This window comes from Bombina bombina, chromosome 5, assembly GCF_027579735.1.
Source record: "Bombina bombina isolate aBomBom1 chromosome 5, aBomBom1.pri, whole genome shotgun sequence".
NCBI lineage: Eukaryota > Metazoa > Chordata > Amphibia > Anura > Bombinatoridae > Bombina > Bombina bombina.
The window spans coordinates 176372650-176393262 of NC_069503.1; the positions used below are offsets into that span (position 1 = coordinate 176372650).

The window sequence follows — 20613 nt, forward strand, 5'->3', positions numbered from 1 at the left end:
AAAAATATAATGTAGAGGGCCGCCCATCGGAGAACACGGACGGGGGCCTTGGACTCTCCTTACACAGAAGGAAATTAAATTATCTGGTAAGCATAATTTAATATAAGAAGAGTCCACAGCATCATTCCTTACTGTTGGAAAACTTATACCCAAGCTCTAGAGGACACTGAATGATAACGGGAGGGACAAAAAGAGAGGCGCACCCTAATCTGAGGGCACCACAGTCTGTAAAACCTTTCTCCCGAAAGCTGCTTCAGCCGAAGCAAAAACATCAAACTTGTAAAATTTAGAAAAAGTATGTAAGGAGGACCAGGTAGCCGCCTTACAAATCTGATCCATAGAGACCTCGTTCTTAAAGGCCCAAGAGGAAGCCACTGCTCTAGGAGAATGAGCCGTAATCCTCTGAGGAGATTTATGTCCCGCTGTCTCATAAGCAAAGCGGATAACACTCCTTAACCAAAAAGATAAGGAAGCCGAAGAGATCTTCTGTCCCTTACATTTTCCGGAATAGACAACAAACAAGGACGAGGTTTGTCAAAATTCCTTAGTAGCCTGAAGGTAAAAAACTTCAAGGAGCGAACCAAGTCCAGATTATGAAGCAAACTTTCCTTCGCAGAAGAAGGATTTGGACACAAGGAAGGAACCACAATCTCTTGATTGATGTTGCGGTCTGACACGACACTAACTTAGTACGTAGGACAGCATTATCCGAATGGAACACCAGATAAGGAGGCTCACATTGCAAGGCGGCAATCTCAGATACTCTGCACGCAGAAGCAATAGCCAGTAGAAAAAGAACCTTCCAGGACATAAATTTAATGTCAATCTCATGCATAGGCTCAAACGCAGCCCCTTGAAAACTTTAAGAACAAGATTTAAACTCCAAGGAGGAGCCTAAGATCTAAACACAGGTCTGATCCTAATCAGAGCTATGTTTAACATTTCGCTTGCGTTTAGCAGGGTGAGGTAAAGCACTAAGGGCCTCAGCCACCGTCGTTTTTAACCTGATGGTAAAAGGCCCCCTCCAGATGGAGGATCAAGCGTGCTACGGGAAGCTGCGTGTGTAGAAGGAGATGACTGTTGTGTATGCACCTTACGGGACGACGAGTCCTCAGAGGTGGATGGCTCAGTGGTACTAAAGGGGTTAACCTTCTTTGATCTAATAACGTTGTCAAGGCATATGCAACATAGTTGAGAGGGCGGGTATACCAAGGCCTCCTCATAATATAAAAAGGTATTACTATTTGGAATAGAGGGAGTACCCTCTAGTATCTCAGAATCCTCCATAGCTTAAGCTAATGACAGTAGGACACAGAAATTAAACTATATTTCTCAAAAACGCAACTTTATACTCCCAATGGCTGGGGCACTCACCACCTCCTAGACCCAGACAATAAAGAGAAATAGCGTCTTCTCCGAGAGCCAGTTCGGTCAAAATGAAAGTGAGACCACTCCCGGTCACATGGTGCGCAAGGCAGGACCGCCCCTGCTATGAGAAAAAGCGTGCCAAGCTATAAGCTGCGCAGCACTCAAAGTGAAAGTAAAAACCTGTGCGTTCCAGCCCTATAACAAACAGCCTATGAGCCCAATAAAATCTCACACATAAAGCAGCATAAAATCAAAGCATCACATTTGATTAAACCCCACTGTTCAATAATCCCCCTCAGGAGGTATTAACCCATGATTCTATTCAGATAAAAGGAGCCACACTGTGACCCTGTATTCTAACGTTTTCAATATATGTAAAAATTGAAACGATCTTACTAGAAACCATGCTGTGGAACAGAAACACAGCCTCTCAAGTGTGACAAGCAGGCAGTGAAACTCGTCAACACTGATTGCTTAGGAGCTGTTAGCAGGCAGTCTGAATGGGTTCGCAGAAAGACTCTCCCTGTATCTCCAGACTCTAACATTCGTCAATGCTCTCACTGAGAGGCTGACAATACTACTTAAAACTCCAGTCCCATATCGAAGGGCAGATACCCCTCCTATGGAACTACTCGGAAATCTTCTGAAACTTCTCTGCCATCCTCCGGTGACAAAAGGCAAAGAATGACTGGTGGATGGGGGAAGTGGGAGAGGTATTTAAGCCTTAGGGCTCTATTTAACAAGCTCCGTATTGAGCTTGATGGCCCCTGTTTCTGGCGAGTCTTCAGACTCGCCAGAAACAGCAGTTATGAAGCAGCGGTCACAAAGACCGCTTCTCCATAACCCTGTCCGCCTGCCCTGTCCGCCTGCTCTGAGCAGGCAGACACACATCGCCACAATACAACCCGATCGAGTACGATCGGGTTGATTGACACCCCCCTGCTGGCGGCCTATTGGCCGCGAGTCTGCAGGGGGCGGCGTTGCACCAGCAGCTTGATAAATATGCCCCTTAGGCTGGGGTGTCTTTGTCTCCTCCTGGTGGCCAGGTTCAGTATTTCCCAACAGTAAGCAATGATGCCGCGGACTCTCCTTATATTAAGAAGGAAAGTATGTATTCAGGAAAGAAAAATCCAAACATTAATTACAGACTCAATGACACTTTACTGATTGTTACAAAAAAAAAGAACAATGTAAACAATGTAGTATTGCAGCGAGTAAGGCCAGTAGAATGCTTGGTTATATTGGTAGAGGCAGCAGAAATAGTAAGGTTCTTATGCCACTTTACAGATCATTAGTTATGGCCTCCAGAACTACACACAACATTCAATATGAGGCCTATCTCCAGAAGGAACTGGAATATATTCAAAGCCACTAAAATGGTACATGGTCTAAAAAATAAAACTGAAGAAATGCTCAATAACCTAAATATGTATAGCTTAGAGGGGAGAAGGGAAAGCGGTGATATGATAGTAACTTCCAAGTATATTAAGAGGCTTAGCGGGTTTTGTCATCTTACCTGGATTGTCTCCTGTGAATGCCACAACTTTGCAGTTATCACTAAACCCAAACCGCTGGACATAGTATGCGGAAATGGACCCCTGAAGAAGACATAGCAGCGATCAGACACACACCTTGAAACTTCTAACAAAAAACATCTATACTATATTAAAACTAGGAATAAAACATGTGACTTTAAATAAGGTACGAATGTAAATTGTGTATATTTTTATTTGAACTATTTACTTTTGTTACTATTTAGGGAATCATCGGGGTGCCAGATGTGCTCAGCAGAAAATAAAAACACTTACATTAAAGGGACATGAGCCTAAAATGTTTATTTCATGATTCAGAGGATACAATTTAAAAACATGATTCAGAGGACACAGTTTTAAACGACTTTCCAATTTACTTCTATTATCACATTTTTATTATCAAATGTGCTTCATTCATTGGTTATCCTTTGCTGAAGGAGCACCAATTCACTACTGGGAGCTAGATAAACACATCTGGTGAACCAATGACAAGAGTGATATATGTGTGTGGCCAGGGCCACCATCAGGGGGTGACAGCCATGACTCCAGTCAGGGGCCCGGGCTCGACAGGGCCCGCCGGGCCCCCACATACCCCCGCTACTTGCAGCAGCCAGCTGCACAGTAAAATTGGGCTCTTTACATGCTGCACAGCTGGAACTAGAAACTACACATTCCAGAATGCCTTGTAGCATGTATCTAAAAATCGGAGTGGGAGGGAGGAGTTCCCGCCAGAACTAGCTGGAGACAAGGAGTGAGGGATCAGGTAGAGCGCTCCTGGCACAGCTGAAACAGCTAGGGTTGCCACCAGGTTTGAACTACGGTGCCTGTTTTATTGCTGTAAAACTATTATGTCACTGCTAGATGCTAAGCTATAGATTGTTCAGCTTTAGTTTTCTGAATTCTAAAGTGGTCTCACAATGACTGTTGTTTGGTATGGAATTATATATCATCATTCCCAGCCTGTTTATGTTAAACTGAGGTTGGGAGGACACCTTGTTTTGATCTATTCTGCTGCCTGAAACTTCCCTGTCAGACACTAAAAGTCCCGGTATTCTAAAAGAAATTCTATACTGCGTAGGAATGAGCAACCTACGTCACTTCCGGTGACGTGAATCAGCTGCTTGAGGTTTATGGCGCTCACTGCTGTTTACGGCGAGTTATTTGAAAACAACAGAGGAATTCTATGGGCATGCGCACACGGCCCTACTCCTCAGTGATCCATCGTGCGTGGGGGGTGCTTATGGGGGTTACAGGGTGTGCTGATGGGGCTTACTTAAATTACACATGGGGTTCTTATAGGGGTTAAAGGGGGTGCTGATGGCTTTCATAAGTTACACAGTGGGTGCAACTTATGTAAGCCCCATCAGCACCCCCTGTAACCTGCATAAGCACCCACTGTGTAAGCCCCATCAGCAACCCCTATAAGCACCCACTGTGTAAAATATGTAAGCCCCATCCGCAGCCCCTTGTAACCCCCATAAGCACCCCCCGGGCACGGCAAGTCAGCGGTGCACGATGGATCACTGAGGAGTAGGGATAAACTTAAAGTAACAGTTTCACATTGATTTTATACTCTTCAGCTGGTAAAACAAGTCACCGGGGGGAAAGGGGCAGGCCCCAGTCAAAAGTTTGGTCAGGGGCTCCAAAATTTCTAGTGGCGGCCGTGTGTATGGCCATCGATCAGTAGCTAGCTCACAGCAGTGCATTACTGTTCCTGAGCTCACCTAGGAATGGTTTTCAACAAAGGATACAAATAAAATGAAGAAAATTTGAAAGTTATTTAAAAATGCATGCTCTATCTAACTCAGGCAAGTGTATTTTTAACTTCACTGGCCCTTAAGTCTTCTCTGTTCTATGGAAATTAGCAAAAACTAGCCCACAGCAAAGTACTCGTATGACTTTATGCATATCCTGTCACATATAAAGCAAGGCTCAGATTTGTATCAGAACAGATTTGACATCTGTTGTTACTAAGTGAACTAAAACAAATAATATCATTCACATAGCAACAGCATACAGGATTTTACATTTGGCATCGTCACAACCCATTCTCTGGGATGCGCTTTTCTCCAGAAAGAACACAGAGGCGAAGTGGAAGCAACGTTACAAAAAAAAGTAAATTTATACTTACCTGATAAATTAATTTCTTCTATGGTACGACAAGTCCACGGATTCATCCTTTACTTGTGGGATATTATCCTCCTGCTAACAGGAAGTGGCAAAGAGCACCACAGCAGAGCTGTCTATATAGCTCCTCCCTTAGCTCAACCCTCCAGTCATTCGACCGAAGGTACAGGAAGAAAAAGGAGAAACTAAAAGGTGCAGAGGTGACTGAAGTTTAAAATCCAAAATGACAGGGCGGGCCGTGGACTTGTCGTACCATAGAAGAAATTAATTTATCAGGTAAGCATAAATTTACTTTTCTTCTATAAGGTACGACGAGTCCACGTATCAAAGAATACAATGCAAATGTAACAATATAGAGACCGATTACAACCACATTCTCTATATTGTTACATTTGCATTGTATTCTTTGATACATTGTTGCTCTTTGTATACTACACTATATCATTGCGTCTGATCAGCGCCATTGTGTTTGTTAATTTTGTCTTTTATTTATTTCACATTTGTAATTAAATTTATACTTTTTTACTATTCCTTTGTTGCCAGCACTTCTTTGGGTTATTTGGTTCTCACCAAGTGTTGTCACTCGCACTTATATTTGGCGTATTTGAATCTTATGGTTTCTTTTTAGACTCCATACTATTCTCTTTTTTCTCACATATTCCTATTAGTAACAACCTTAGGAAGGAATCCAGGTTTGGTACGCAAAACCACCTTATCAGCATGGGAAACAAGATAAGGCGAGTCGCATTGCAATGCAGATAGTTCAGAAACTCTTCGTGCCAAAGGGGTAGCAACTAAAAACAGAACTTTCAAAGATAGAAGCTTAATATCTATGGAATGCATAGGTTCAAACGGAACCCCTTGAAGAACTTTAAGAACTAAATTCAAACTCCATGGCGGAGAAAGCCTTTAAACACAGGCTTGATTCTAACTAAAGCCTGACAGAACGACTGAACGTCTGGAACATCTGCCAGACGCTTGTGCAATAGAATTGATAAAGCAGATATCTGTCCCTTTAGGAACTAGCTGATAGCCCCTTCTCCAATCCTTCTTGGAGAAAGGACAAAATCCTAGGAATCCTGATCTTACTCCATGAGTAGCCTTTGGATTTGCACCAATAAAGATATTTACGCCATATCTTATGATAAATTTTCCTAGTGACAGGCTTTCGAGCCTGAATCAAGGTATCTATGACCGACTCAGAGAAACCCCGCTTGGATAAAATCAAGCGTTCAATCTCCAAGCAGTCAGCCGCAGAGAAACTAGATTTGGATGCTGGAATGGACCTTGAATCAGAAGGTCCTGTCTCAGTGGCAGAGTCCATGGTGGAAGAGATGACATGTCCACCAGGTCTGCATACCAAGTCCTGCGTGGCCACGCAGGTGCTATCAAAATCACCAAAGCTCTCTCCTGTTTGATTCTGGCAATCAAACGAGGAAGGAGAGGAAATGGTGGAAACACATAAGCCAGGTTGAACGACCAGGGTACTGCTAGAGCATCTATCAGTACTGCCTGAGGATCCCTTGACCTGGACTTGTAACAAGGAAGTTTGGCGTTCTGACGAGACGCCATCAGATCCAATTCTGGTGTGCCCTATTGCTGAATCAATTGGGCAAACACCTCCGGATGGAGTTCCCACTCCCCCGGATGAAAAGTCTGACGATAAAATACCCCTGGGTTACAATTTCTAAAGCCCAGGAGTCCTGAACGTCTCTTGTCCAAGCCTGAGCAAAGAGAGAAAGTCTGCCCCCTACTAGATCCGGTCCCGGATCGGGGGCTACCCCTTCATGCTGTCTTGGTGGCAGCAGCGGGCTTCTTGGCCTGTTTACCTTTGTTCCAAGTTTGGTTAGGTCTCCAGACTGACTTGGATTGAGCAAAATTCCCCTCTTGTTTTGCAGCTGGGGTAGAGGTAGAGGGACCACCTTTGAAGTTTCGAAAGGAACGAAAATTATTTTGTTTGGTCCTCATGTTATTTGTCTTATCCTGAGGAAGGGCATGGCCTTTCCCACCAGTGATGTCTGAAATGATCTCTTTCAGTTCAGGCCCGAATAGGGTCTTACCTTTCAAAGGGATGGCTAAAAGCTTAGATTTTGATGACACATCAGCAGACCAGGACTTAAGCCATAACGCTCTACGCGCTAAAATGGCAAAACCTGAATTCTTTGCCGCTAATTTAGCCAGTTGAAAAGCGGCATCTGTAATGAAAGAATTAGCTAGCTTGAGAGCCCTAATTCTATCCAGAATATCATCTAATGGGGTCTCAACCTGAAGAGCCTCCTCCAGAGCCTTGAACCAAAAAGCAGCTGCAGTAGTTACAGGAACAATGCACGCTATAGGTTGGAGAAGAAAACCCTGATGAACAAATATTTTCTTTAGGAGACCCTCTAATTTTTTATCCATAGGATCTTTGAAAGCACAACTGTCCTCAATAGGTATAGTTGTACGCTTAGCCAGGGTAGAAATAGCTCTCTCCACCTTAGGGACCGTCTGCCACGAGTCCCGCATGGTGTCAGATATGGGAAACATTTTCTTAAAAGTAGGAGGGGGAGCGAACGGAATACCTGGTCTATCCCACTCCTTAGTAACAATGTCCGAAATCCTCTTAGGGACCGGAAAAACATCAGTGTAGGTAGGAACCTCTAGAAATCTGTCCATTTTACACAATTTCTCTGGAACTACAATAGGGTAACAATCATCCAGAGTCGCTAAAAAATCCCTGAGCAACAAGCGGAGGTGTTCTAGTTTAAATTTAAAAGCCGTCATATCTGAGTCTGTCTGAGGGAACATCTTTCCGGAATCACAAAGCTCTCCCTCAGACAGCAAATCCCTCACCCCCAACTCAGAACAATGTGAGGGTACATCGGATATGGCTAATAAAGCGTCAGAGGGCTCAGCATTTGTTCTCACACCAGAGCTACTGCGCTTCCCCTGCAGCCCAGGCAGCTTAGATAAAACCTCTGTGAGGGTAGTATTCATAACTGCGGCCATATCTTGCAGGGTGAAAGAATTAGACGCACTAGAAGTACTTGGCGTCGCTTGTGCGGGCGTTAATGGTTGTGACACTTGGGGAGAATTAGATGGCATAACCTGATTCCCTTCTGACTGAGAATCATCCTGCGACATACTTTTAGTAGCTAAAATATGTTCTTTGCAATTTATTGACCTTTCAGTGCATGAGGGACACATTCTAAGTGGGGGTTCCACAATGGCTTCTAAACATATTGAACAATGACTTTCTTCAATGTCAGACATGTTGAACAGGCTAGTAATGACTACAAACAAGCATGAAAACACTTTATTTAGTGAAAAAACAACAATCTTAAAAAACGGTACTGCATACATGTTCTGCAAAACTGCTTTAAAATACACCAAACTTTCCAAATTTTTGATAGCAGACTCAATTTGTGTAGTAAAGTTTGCCCCACAAGAAAATTAAACATTTAACCCTTTAATGTGCAAACCGGATTGAAATAAGGCCCAAATCCGGGAAAAAAACACCCCCAGCCCTGCTGTGGCGCCTACCTGCCCTCAGGGATTGTAAATATGGGGTTAAAGCTTCGATTTGGCCCAAAACATCCACAAGGGCCCTCAGGAGTTGGAGCTTGCTGCTTGCTGAGTGAAAACAACTGCGCATCTGAGGCGCGAAAATAGGCCCCGCCCATCTCACTCGATGTCTCTATAGCCTCAAAGAACCGCACCAGAGCGGTTTTAAACTAGCCATGTGGGTTCTGAGACCCAAAAAATAAGCCAAGTGTACCCTCAATAAAGTTGCCCAAAAAACGTTATTGCCCACAAAACGTTAACAGTACTCCCAGTTCATAAAACGTTTGCCCACAAACATTCAAAAACTCTGTGTCAACCATTTTTTAATCAGCCCCTTATGCAAGCTTAGTAATGCCTTTCTATAGCTCTTAGGATTACTGCTTACCCTTACCCTCATGGGGATACTGTCAGCCTTTCTTAAATACACAGTCTCTCCAGAAAAAATGACTGAACATACCTCACTGCTATATAGCATGAAAACGTTCCTCACACTGAAGTTTCTTGTACCCCTCAGCCTCTGTGGGAACTGCACTGGATCTTAGTTACAACTGCTAAGATCATCATCCTCCAGGCAGAAGTCTTCATCCATCTGCTGCCTGAGAGTAAATAGTACACACTGGTACAATTTAAAACAAAAAATTCTTGCTTGAAGAAATTAAAACTAATATTTTATCACCTCTTTTACTTTACCCTTCCTAGTACTTTAAGTAGGCAAAGAGAATGACTGAGGGGTGGAGCTAAGGGAGGAGCTATATAGACAGCTCTGCTGCCACTTCCTGTTAGCAGGAGGATAATATCCCACAAGTAAAGGATGAATCCGTGGACTCGTCGTACCTTATAGAAGAAAATCACTGCTCAACATAAAATAGGAACAAAAAAAAACAATGTTGTGTAGTAGAAGTGGAAGAAACAAAAAAATAAGAAATTGGCTTTTAAATTGTGTAAATCAATGGAATTATTCATAAAATAAAAAGAAGCCAACAGAATGTGCAGGACAGCAATAAAATAGGCTGATCTAAAAAGTAAAACACATAGTTTAAGAATGTAAAACAAATCCAAGAAGATTTTTTTAAAGTATATAAATGACAAAATAATGTAATGAATAAAATGCTCCTCTGAAATCTAACTTGAGGATTAGGAGGAGTTTACATTATATAGCGAAGAAGAACCAATGGTAGTTTGTAGATCAATCTTATTTTAAAAAACATTAACAATTTACTTCTATTGGGATATTTTCTTGATTCTCTTGTTATTCTTTGTTGAATACTATTGTTCTAGAAATATATATATGCTATATAGTGCTCCTGACACGTGCACACTCCTGAGCTATAACAGACAGCACCAAGTTAAAACTTTAGGTCTTTATTCAGGTACAAAAGATAAAAAATGCAACGTTTCAGGATCCACTCCCTTAATCATGCATCATTAAGGGAGTGGATCCCGAAACGTTGCATTTTTTTATCTTTTGTACCTGAATAAAGACCTAAAGTTTTAACTTGGTGCTGTGGATTATCATATTATTGGAATGTTGAGAGGAAGGCAGTCTCCTCTATACCACCGGTCACCATTGCCCTGAGATAAAAAGGGAAAAAGGGTTAAGGTGCTGTTTGTGCATTGTTTGGTGCTGAGCTATAACAGAAGTAAATTAGAAAGTTGTTTAAATTTGCACACACTATTTAAATCATGAAAGAAAAATTGGGGTTTTCATGTCCCTTTAAAAATAGATAAAGCCCCAGGGCCAGATGAGATACAGACACGGTGGAGCTAAGCAACATATTATAAAGTACATTCAGCAAGATTACAAGTGTTGCGGTACGGCTATACCGCTGAAAAATTGTCCATTGCACGCGGAATATGCAGGTCTCCCGTATTACAAGTCGCAGCGGTACGGCTATACCGCTAGCATTTTAGCGTTTACACAACTCTCCATTGCGCACTCAAAAAATGGCTTTTGATTGTGGAATTTTCATAGTGCTTGTATTACAGGTTGTGCGGTCCAGCTATTACGCTAGCGTTATAGTCTATATCGCAGTGATCCATTCCGCTATCTGAGACCAGTAGTTATAGATTTTGCGAAACAAAAATGTTTCACAAAACTCATAACAAAATTTTTTACAAAGTACACTAACACCCATAAACTACCTATTAACCCCTAAACAGGCACCCCCCCGCATCGCAAATACTATATTACATTTATTAACCCCTAAGCCATCACTCACCCACATAGCCAACACTAAATAAACATATAAACCCCTAAACCACCAACTCCCCACATCGCCAACACTAAATAAACATATTAACCCCTAAACCGCCCCCCACATCACTACTACTATAAAAAACCTATTAACCCCTAAACCGCCAGCCCCCACATCGCCAACACTAAACTAAACCTATTAACCCCTCACATCGCCAACACTAAGCTAAACCTATTAACCCCTAAACCCCCCACATCGCATAACACTAAATTAAACTATTAACCGCTAAACCTAACACCCCTTAACTTTAAATTAAACTTATAATATAAAATAAATAAAAACTTACCTGTGAAAAAAAAAAAATTAACCTATAAATTAACCTAACATTACTATTTTAAAAAAATAAAATAAAAAAACCTAACTTACAATATTAAAAAATCCTAACTCTACGAAAAAATTTAAAAAACCTAACATTACAAAAAAAAACACACTAAAGTTACAAAAATTAAAAATAATCTAACATTACAACAACAAAAAAACACTAACGAAAAATAAAAGAAATCTAAGGGCCTTTTGTAGGACATTGCCCTAAGTTAAACAGCTCTTTTACCTATAAAAATTACAAAGTCCCCCCTAAAACTAAACCTCCGACCCAACCACTCCCCAAAATAAAAAAAACTAAGTCTTAAAAATACCTAAGATATCCATTGCCCCTTGTGCTTATTAAAATAAAAAAGCCCTAATCTAAAAAAAAACACCCCAAAAAATAAAAAAAATACCTAAAACTAACCCCAGAAGTCCAGGTGGAGCAAAGTGTTCATCCAGGCGTCGAAGATCTTCTTCCAGAGTGGCACCGTCTTCTTAACTTAGGTGCGGAGCGGTCTTCAGTGATGCGCGGATCCGGGAGCACTGGTCCTCATCTGTAGCGCTGGTTCTCTTCAGCGGCAGCGGTCTTCAGCAACGTGGATCCTCCTCTTCATGCGATCGTCCGCCGCACACTCAAGCTTCAATGCAAGGTACCCTTTTATATTGGGGTACTGTTGCATTCCTATTGGCTGAAATATTCAAATCAGCCAATAGGATGAGAGCTGCTTAAATCCTATTGGCTGTTCAAATCAGCCAGTAGGATTTAAGCAGCTCTCATCCACATTTAGCTAAACGGTTAAATGTTGTTATTAATGTATTTAGTATGTGTAAGTGGATTAGAGAATCCTTCCAGGATAAATAGATATCAATAGGAAGGAGTTATCAAAGTATATAAACAGTTGGCAAAGATTTAAGCTGTAGTGAAATCGTCTTTGCCAGACAATATGAAATTTTCTGTGTGTTGTCAACAAGGGGCTATGTCCAATGACAAAGCACCAGGATATTATTTGCATTTGTGCAGTGATTGTTGTGGATAGAGGTGTTGCAAATTTACTCTACTAAAGCTCATCTGTAATCTAGGCCAAAGAATTTAAGACTCACCAGTACTGAACTGGATGGAACTACAGATCCAAGTTTCCCCTTTAGGTCAGGTGCACATGAGTCCAAACACTTCTCAGACCAAGTTTTTCCATTAATATTCAGCAGATTCATTCCAGAACCTAAATATAATGTAAAAATGACATTTATTCTTTCTTGCACATGAGATGAAAGGAAAAAAGAAAGAAAGTAAGAAATCATTTGTTCCTTTACTGTGGCATTACCCAATAATATTGCAAAACATTAGACTGCATACAGGTTTTTTGATTAAATAGACATTAAATTACAAATGAATTACCCAATATATTTCTTATTAAGAATAATAAAACAACAATACAAAGTACATCCATAACATACGTATTTTTTTTCCATTTTCCCCAAAGTACTTAAGTAGGCTGATATTTTTCTGACCAAACTGTATACTACATCATTTACACATGGCCTCTAATTGGCTAAAGCAAAGGTTACCATTTAAACATACTTAGGGCCTGATATTTAAAATGTCTGGTCTTTGTGGATCTATATGACCTTTTCATCTATTTCTATTTTATCTTTATAATTAAATTCACATTTAAATTTTAAACAAACTGCTTGGCCCCTGTTTTGCTACCTTCAATACGCCCAACATTGGAGTTTCAGATTGCTGGAGAATAGTGAGCTGAAGAACGACAAATCTTCAGTCTGTGTCTATAAGCACAACTGAGTCCTGCTACCAAATGTGAGTACCCTGCACATATACATACTACAATAGGAGTACCATTTGGAATCGCTGATACACACAGGAGGCGCCCTACTGTTTGTTCTTCTTGCAGGAACGTTTGACCATTACCACTACCTTTAGGGGTTAAGAAAAGGAGCAGCCGTACCCTGGTGTGACCTGGGGTTAAGATCCCTGTTTTTCATTTCTATACTTCAAGACACAGTTCCTTGATTACTGGATTGATTGACTGATTTATTCAAAATCCACATTACCTTAGGATGGAATGTATGGAACATCTTTTGAACTGAAGTATTAACTTTTAATATTATTTATAGTATATATTTTATTATAATATTTTATATATAATTTTGTATTATTATATTTTATACTTTTTATTTTCTAATTTTTATTTTTACTTTTGATTATACTGCAATTATTATTATCATCAAGTATCTAGCACCACCTTGTGCTCCCAGAGAGCGGTTCTGTCATATTCAAAATGTCGCTGACATGGAGAATAATCACACAAAATCTCTGGGATTTTTTTAGACTTTCTATTGTAATGTAGGAGTTTCACATAAAGAACACTACATAGCAACATAAACATTTCCCAAGATAAAATTTGTGTTTCTAAATTTTCTTAGAATATCTCGGCTGAGCAGCGAGATTTTAAATAACAGGCCCCCACAGCAGTTTTCATGGGGTGTAGCCACACATTGCTCTGAATTTCCAATGCGCTGAAAATTTTGCTCACAAAAATTCTTATATGCAGATATATATTATCCATATATATGTTCAATGCACATTGGTGGTATGCTGCGCTCTACCATGGTACAGCTGCTACTAATCAGCATTAAAAAAGTTGCATTTTCCCTTTTTCTTTTTTAGTGCTGAGATCTGCACCATGTGCATGCGCATAGTGCTAAAGTCTGGTCCACCACAGATGCTGATCTATGCAAGTGTAACTGCCCAGGAAAACCTGGGTGCTTGTATATGTAACCAGTGTAATATTAATTGTAAAAAAATTTTTAAAGTGAATGACAATTTTGATGCTAAAGTGCCTAGTTTTTTAAAAAATTTGATTAAAAACAGGGGCACTTTAATTCATCAAAATTTACATTTCACTCATGTTGAGAAAAAAACTTACCTTTTAATCTGCACAGCAGCTCCAGCTTCCTCCGGTCGTTGCAAGCCATTTCTGACGTCAGAAATGATAGATAGGTCATCCTCCAATCACGGCTTCCCTCCCGGGGGAATCATTGTCTGATTCAACGCCGTGATTGGAGGAAGCCGGATTACTCATTTTAGACCCAGGAAGAGGCTTTGTGAAGGGTGGAGGAAGCTGGAGCTGCTGTGAAGATTAAAAGGTAAGTTTTTTTTTTCTCAACAGGAGTGAAATGTAAATTTTGATGAATTAAAGTGCCCCTGTTTTTAATCAAATTTTTTTAAAAAACGGGCACTTTAGCATCAAAATTAATATTCACTTTAATGTTAAAAAAAAATCTAATGCAGCCTTTTTGTATGTACTTTATGTTGAAAGTCAACAGTACTGCAAAATAATTTGCATGTCCCTTTAATGCTACTCATTAAATACATATTACAAATATTTTATTGAGGATTTGTTAATAAATCTGGGTATAGAGTAGCAGGATGGTACAAGGAGTGCATATACAATGTTTGCATTTATTTCAGATCCATGCATTGCTTGACATCTGGCTGACCAGTTTAGCAGCAGCTGTTGTTGATCACATATTTAAAGAAAATTTAGTATCCACCCCCCAAAATATAATGCTGGCAAATAGGTAGTGTGCTCTACTTCTGCTAGTTCGGGATTTACAGAATTAACTTGTGCAAAACACTCATATATATTCTTTTACTTAAGTATATAGTGGCATTTCCTAGCCTGAGAAATCACTGGTCATAACTTGCAGACCTACCAGTAGACCACAAAGCAACTTTTGGACATGACTAATTTACGACATGCCAAGCATTCTAAAAATGACACCTGTGTCCTGAGTGATCTGTGACAGTTTTCAGTTTCTTAAGGGATATTAAACAGTGCTCCTTTGGTAAAAACAAATATGTTAAATGAAAGTAAATATAAAAAGAAAAAGATTGTGAAGAAAAACAGCAAATAACTTACTTGTTTTCTTGCAAAATTAGAATTTAAACATTCTTAGTGCAGCCCCTGCCCCCAGTGTTTTAAGAGCAGACGATTTTCAAAACCTCATGGCTAGATTACGAGTTGTGCATTAGGCTGAAAAAGAAGCGTTAAGAGGTCCTAACGCTGCTTTTTCACTACTGCTGCTATTACGAGTCTTGCAGGTTTAGGAGCACCGCACACTTCTTTGGCCTTACCGCAAAACGACTTACGTAAACTTCGCAAAGTCTTTTTTCTATGGGACTTCCATAGCGCTGATATTATGAGTCTGTACGGGGAGGCCAAAAAGCGAGCGGTACACCCTACCCTGTCAAGAGTCCTAACGCATTTAAAAGTCAGTAGTTAAGAGTTTTATGGTACAATGCCGTAACATAAAACTCATAACTAAAGTGCTAAAAAATACACTAACACCCATAAACTACCTATTAACCCCTAAACCGAGGCCCTCCCGCATCGCAAACACTATAATAAAATGTTTAACCCTTAATCTGCCGCTCCGGACACCGCCACCTACATTATATTTATGAACCCCTAATCTGCTGCCCCCAACATCGCCGACACCTATATTATATTTATTAACCCCTAATCTGCCGCCCCCAATGTCGCCGCCACCTACCTACACTTATTAGCCCCTAAGCTGCCGCCCCCAACGTCGCCGCCACTATAATAAACATATTAACCCCTAAACAGCCGCACTCCCGCCTCGCAAACATTAGTTAAATATTATAAACCCCTAATCTGCCATCCCTAACATCGACGCCACCTACCTACATTTATTAACCCCTAATCTGCCGCCCCCAATGTCGCCGCCACTATATTAAAGTTATTAACCCCTAAATCTAAGTCTAATCCTAACACCCCCTAACTTAAATATAATTAAAATAAGTCTAAATAAAATTCCTATCATTAACTAAATAATTCCTATTTAAAACTAAATACTTACCTATAAAATAAACCCTAAGCTAGCTACAATATAACTAATAGCTTAGGATTTATTTTTATTTTACAGGCAAGTTTGTATTTATTTTAACTAGGTAGAATAGTTATTAAATAGTTATTAACTATTTAATAACTACCTAGCTAAAATAAATACAAAAGTACCTGTAAAATAAAACCTAATCTAATTTACGCTAACACCTAACACTACACTATAATTAAATAAATTAACTAAATTAACAACAATTAAATAAATAAATTAAATTAGCTAAAGTGCAAAAAAAAACACTAAATTACAGAAAATAATAAACAAATTACAAATTACTCTTTTGCAAGCCCAAAGTCCCTAACCTAAAAATAAAACCCACCCAATACACCCTTAAAAAAACCTAACACTAACCCCATGAAGACGGGCAGAAGTCTTCATCCAGACGGCATCTTCTATCTTCATCCATCCGGCGCGGAGCGGGTCCATCTTCAAGACATCAGGTGCGGAGCATCCTCTTCAATCGACGTCTTCTTACTAAATGACGGTTCCTTTAAGTGACGTCATCCAAGATGGCGTCCCTTAGATTCCGATTGGCTGATAGAATTCTATCAGCCAATCGGAATTAAGGTAGAAAAAATCCTATTGGCTGATGCAATCAGCCAATAGGATTGAAGTTCAATCCTATTGGCTGATCCAATCAGCCAATAGGATTGAGCTTGCATTCTATTGGCTGATTGGAACAGCCAAATAGAATGCGAGCTCAATCCTATTGGCAGATTGGATCAGCCAATAGGATTGTACTTCAATCCTATTGGCTGATGGCATCAGCCAATAGGATTTTTTCTACCTTAATTTCGATTGGCTGATAGAATTCTATCAGCCAATCGGAATCTAAGGGACGCCATCTTGGATGACGTCACTTAAAGGAACTGTCATTTAGTAAGAAGACGTCGATTGAAGAGGATGCTCCGCGCCGGATGTCTTGAAGATGGACCTGCTCTGCGCCGGATGGATGAATATAGAAGATGCCGTCTGGATGAAGACTTCTGCCTGTCTGGAGGACCACTTCGCCCGGCTTGGATGAAGATTTCTCCCGGCTTCATTGAGGACTTCGGCTCAGGTTGGATGAAGACTTCTCCCGGTAAATCGATCTTCAAGGGGTTAGTGTTAGGTATTTTTAAAGGTGTATTGGGTGGGTTTTATTTTTATGTTAGGGACTTTGGGCTTGCAAAAAAGCTAACTGCCCTTTTAAGGACAATGCCCATCCAAATGCCCTTTTCAGGGCAATGGAGAGCTTAGGTTTTTTTAGTTAGTATTTTATTTGGGGGGTTGGTTGTGTGGGTGGTGGGTTTTACTGTTGGGGGGGTTGTTTTGTATTTTTTTTTTCAGGTAAAAGAGCTGATTACTTTGGGGCAATGCCCCGCAAAAGGCCCTTTTAAGGGCTATTGGTAGTTTAGTTTGGGCTAGGGTTTTTTTTTATTTTGGGGGGGCTTTTTTTTATTTTGATAGGGCTATTAGATTAGGTGTAATTAGTTTAAAGATCTTGTAATTTGTTTATTATTTTCTGTAATTTAGTGTTTGTTTTTTTGTACTTTAGCTAATTTAATTTAATTTATTTAATTGTTGTTAATTTATTTAATTATAGTGTAGTGTTAGGTGTTAGTGTAACTTAGGTTAGGTTTTATTTTACAGGTACTTTTGTATTTATTTTAGCTAGGTAGTTATTAAATAGTTAATAACTATTTAATAACTATTCTACCTAGTTAATATAAATACAAACTTGCCTGTAAAATAAAAATAAACCCTAAGCTAGATACAATGTAACTATTAGTTATATTGTAGCTAGCTTAGGGTTTATTTTATAGGTAAGTATTTAGTTTTAAATAGGAATAATTTAGTTAATGATAGGAATTTTATTTAGACTTATTTAACCCCTTAATGACCGCAGCACTTTTCCATTTTCTGTCCGTTTGGGACCAAGGCTATTTTTACATTTCTGCGGTGTTTGTGTTTAGCTGTAATTTTCCTCTTACTCATTTACTGTACCCACACATATTATATACCGTTTTTCTCGCCATTAAATGGACTTTCTAAAGATACCATTATTTTCATCATATCTTATAATTTACTATAAAAAAAATTATAAAATATGAGGAAAAAATTGAAAAAAACACACTTTTTTAACTTTGACCCTCAAAATCTCCTACACTTCAACAACTACCAAAAAACTCCCATGCTAAATAGTTTCTAAATTTTGTCCTGAGTTTAGAAATACTCAATGTTTACATGTTCTTTGCTTTTTTTGCAAGTTATAGGGCAATAAGTACAAGTAGCACTTTGCTATTTCCAAAAAAAATTTAAAAAAATTAGCGATAGTTACATTGGAACACTGATATCTGTCAGGAATCCCTGATTAACCCTTCACATATATATATTTTTTAAAAGAACACAACCTAAGGTATTAAACATGGAGTATTTTGACTCTTTCCATGCAACTATTTTACCACCAATCTATGCCAAAGTTTGAAAAAAAAAAAAAAATGGTGATTTTTTGACAAAATAGCAATTCAAGAATACATTTACTGAGAACGTTAAGGGTTACTGCCAAATAACACCCCAATATGTCTTCAGCAGCATCTCCTGAGTACAGTGATACCACCCATGTATAGGTCTGTTGGGTTCTCTGGGGGCTAAAAGGCCTTATTTTTAGGGGGCGCATTCCAGTTTTTTAATTTGGAATTTTCACATCTGTCGTCATGCACCCATGTCCTATTTGGGACATTTCTGAAGCCGGACAATGCAAATTACCCCCATCAAACCATATATTTTTAAAAAGTAGACACCCTAGGGTATTTCAAATGCTGGTATTTTAACACTTTGCATGCACTAATTCAACCACCAGTCTTTGTCAAACTTTTGGGTAGTCATTTTGGTGTGTTATTTTTCACACGCATTGTACTTTAGGCATGGATTCTCAGTTCCTGTTATATGTTACTGAGCAAAAACACCTCAATATGTGTTCAACAACAACTTCTGAGTACAGTGATACCCCCCATGTATAGGTGTGTCGGGTTCTCTGGGGGCTAAAAGGCCTTAATTTTAGGGGGCGCATTCCAGTTTTTCAACTTGGAATTTTCATATCTGTCATCATGCACCCATGTCCTATTTGGGACATTTCTGAAGCCGGCCAATGTAAATTACCCCCATCAAACCATATATTTTTGAAAAGTAGACATCCTAGGGTATTTCAAATGCTGGTATTTTAACACTTTCCATGCACTAATTCAACCACTAGTCTTTGTCAAACTTTTAGGTAGTCATTTTTTTGCATTATTTTTCACACACATTGTACTTTAGGCATATATTCTCAGTCCCTGTTATGTGTTACTGCCAAAAAAAACCTCAATATGTATTCAACAACATCTCCTGAGTACAGTGATACCCCCCATGTATAGGTGTGTCGGGTTCTCTGGGGGCTAAAAGGCCTTAATTTTAGGGGGCGCATTCCAGTTTTTCAACTTGCAATTTTCACATCTGTCATCATGCACCCATGTCCTATTTGGGACATTTCTGAAGCCGGCCAATGTAAATTACCCCCATCAAACCATATATTTTTGAAAAGTAGACACCCTAGGGTATTTCAAATGCTGGTATTTTAACACTTTCCATGCACTAATTCAACCACTAGTCTTTGTCAAACTTTTAGGTAGTCATTTTTTTGCATTATTTTTCACACACATTGTAGTTTAGGCATATATTCTCAGTCCCTGTTATGTGTTACTGCCAAAAAAAACCTCAATATGTATTCAACAACATCTCCTGAGTACAGTGATACCCCCCATGTATAGGTGTGTCGGGTTCTCTGGGGGCTAAAAGGCCTTAATTTTAGGGGGCGCATTCCAGTTTTTCAACTTGGAATTTTCACATCTGTCATCATGCACCCATGTCCTATTTGGGACATTTCTGAAGCCGGCCAATGTAAATTACCCCCATCAAACCATATATTTTTGAAAAGTAGACACCCTAGGGTATTTCAAATGCTGGTATTTTAACACTTTCCATGCACTAATTCAACCACTAGTCTTTGTCAAACTTTTAGGTAGTCATTTTTTTGCATTATTTTTCACACACATTGTACTTTAGGCATATATTCTCAGTCCCTGTTATGTGTTACTGCCAAAAAAAACCTCAATATGTATTCAACAACATTTCCTGAGTACAGTGATACCCCCCATGTATAGGTGTGTCGGGTTCTCTGGGGGCTAAAAGGCCTTAATTTTAGGGGGCGCATTCCAGTTTTTCAACTTGGAATTTTCACATCTGTCATCATGCACCCATGTCCTATTTGGGACATTTCTGAAGCCGGCCAATGTAAATTACCCCCATCAAACCATATATTTTTGAAAAGTAGACACCCTAGGGTATTTCAAATGCTGGTATTTTAACACTTTCCATGCACTAATTCAACCACTAGTCTTTGTCAAACTTTTAGGTAGTCATTTTTTTGCATTATTTTTCACACACATTGTACTTTAGGCATATATTCTCAGTCCCTGTTATGTGTTACTGCCAAAAAAAACCTCAATATGTATTCAACA

General features: G+C 39.5%; 1 protein-coding gene across 3 annotated transcripts in view; it reads right to left on the bottom strand.

The window, feature by feature from the left end:
* Positions 1 to 20613, bottom strand: part of XYLB (xylulokinase) — a 384016-nt gene that overhangs the window by 318329 nt on the left and 45074 nt on the right. For all 3 annotated transcript variants that reach the window (XM_053713791.1, XM_053713790.1, XM_053713792.1), the window contains 2 exons: positions 12233 to 12351; positions 2885 to 2966 (listed from right to left, as the gene is read on the bottom strand). In XM_053713791.1, coding sequence (XP_053569766.1) covers positions 2885 to 2966; positions 12233 to 12351 — 201 coding nt within the window. The remainder of the gene's footprint in view (positions 1 to 2884; positions 2967 to 12232; positions 12352 to 20613) is intronic.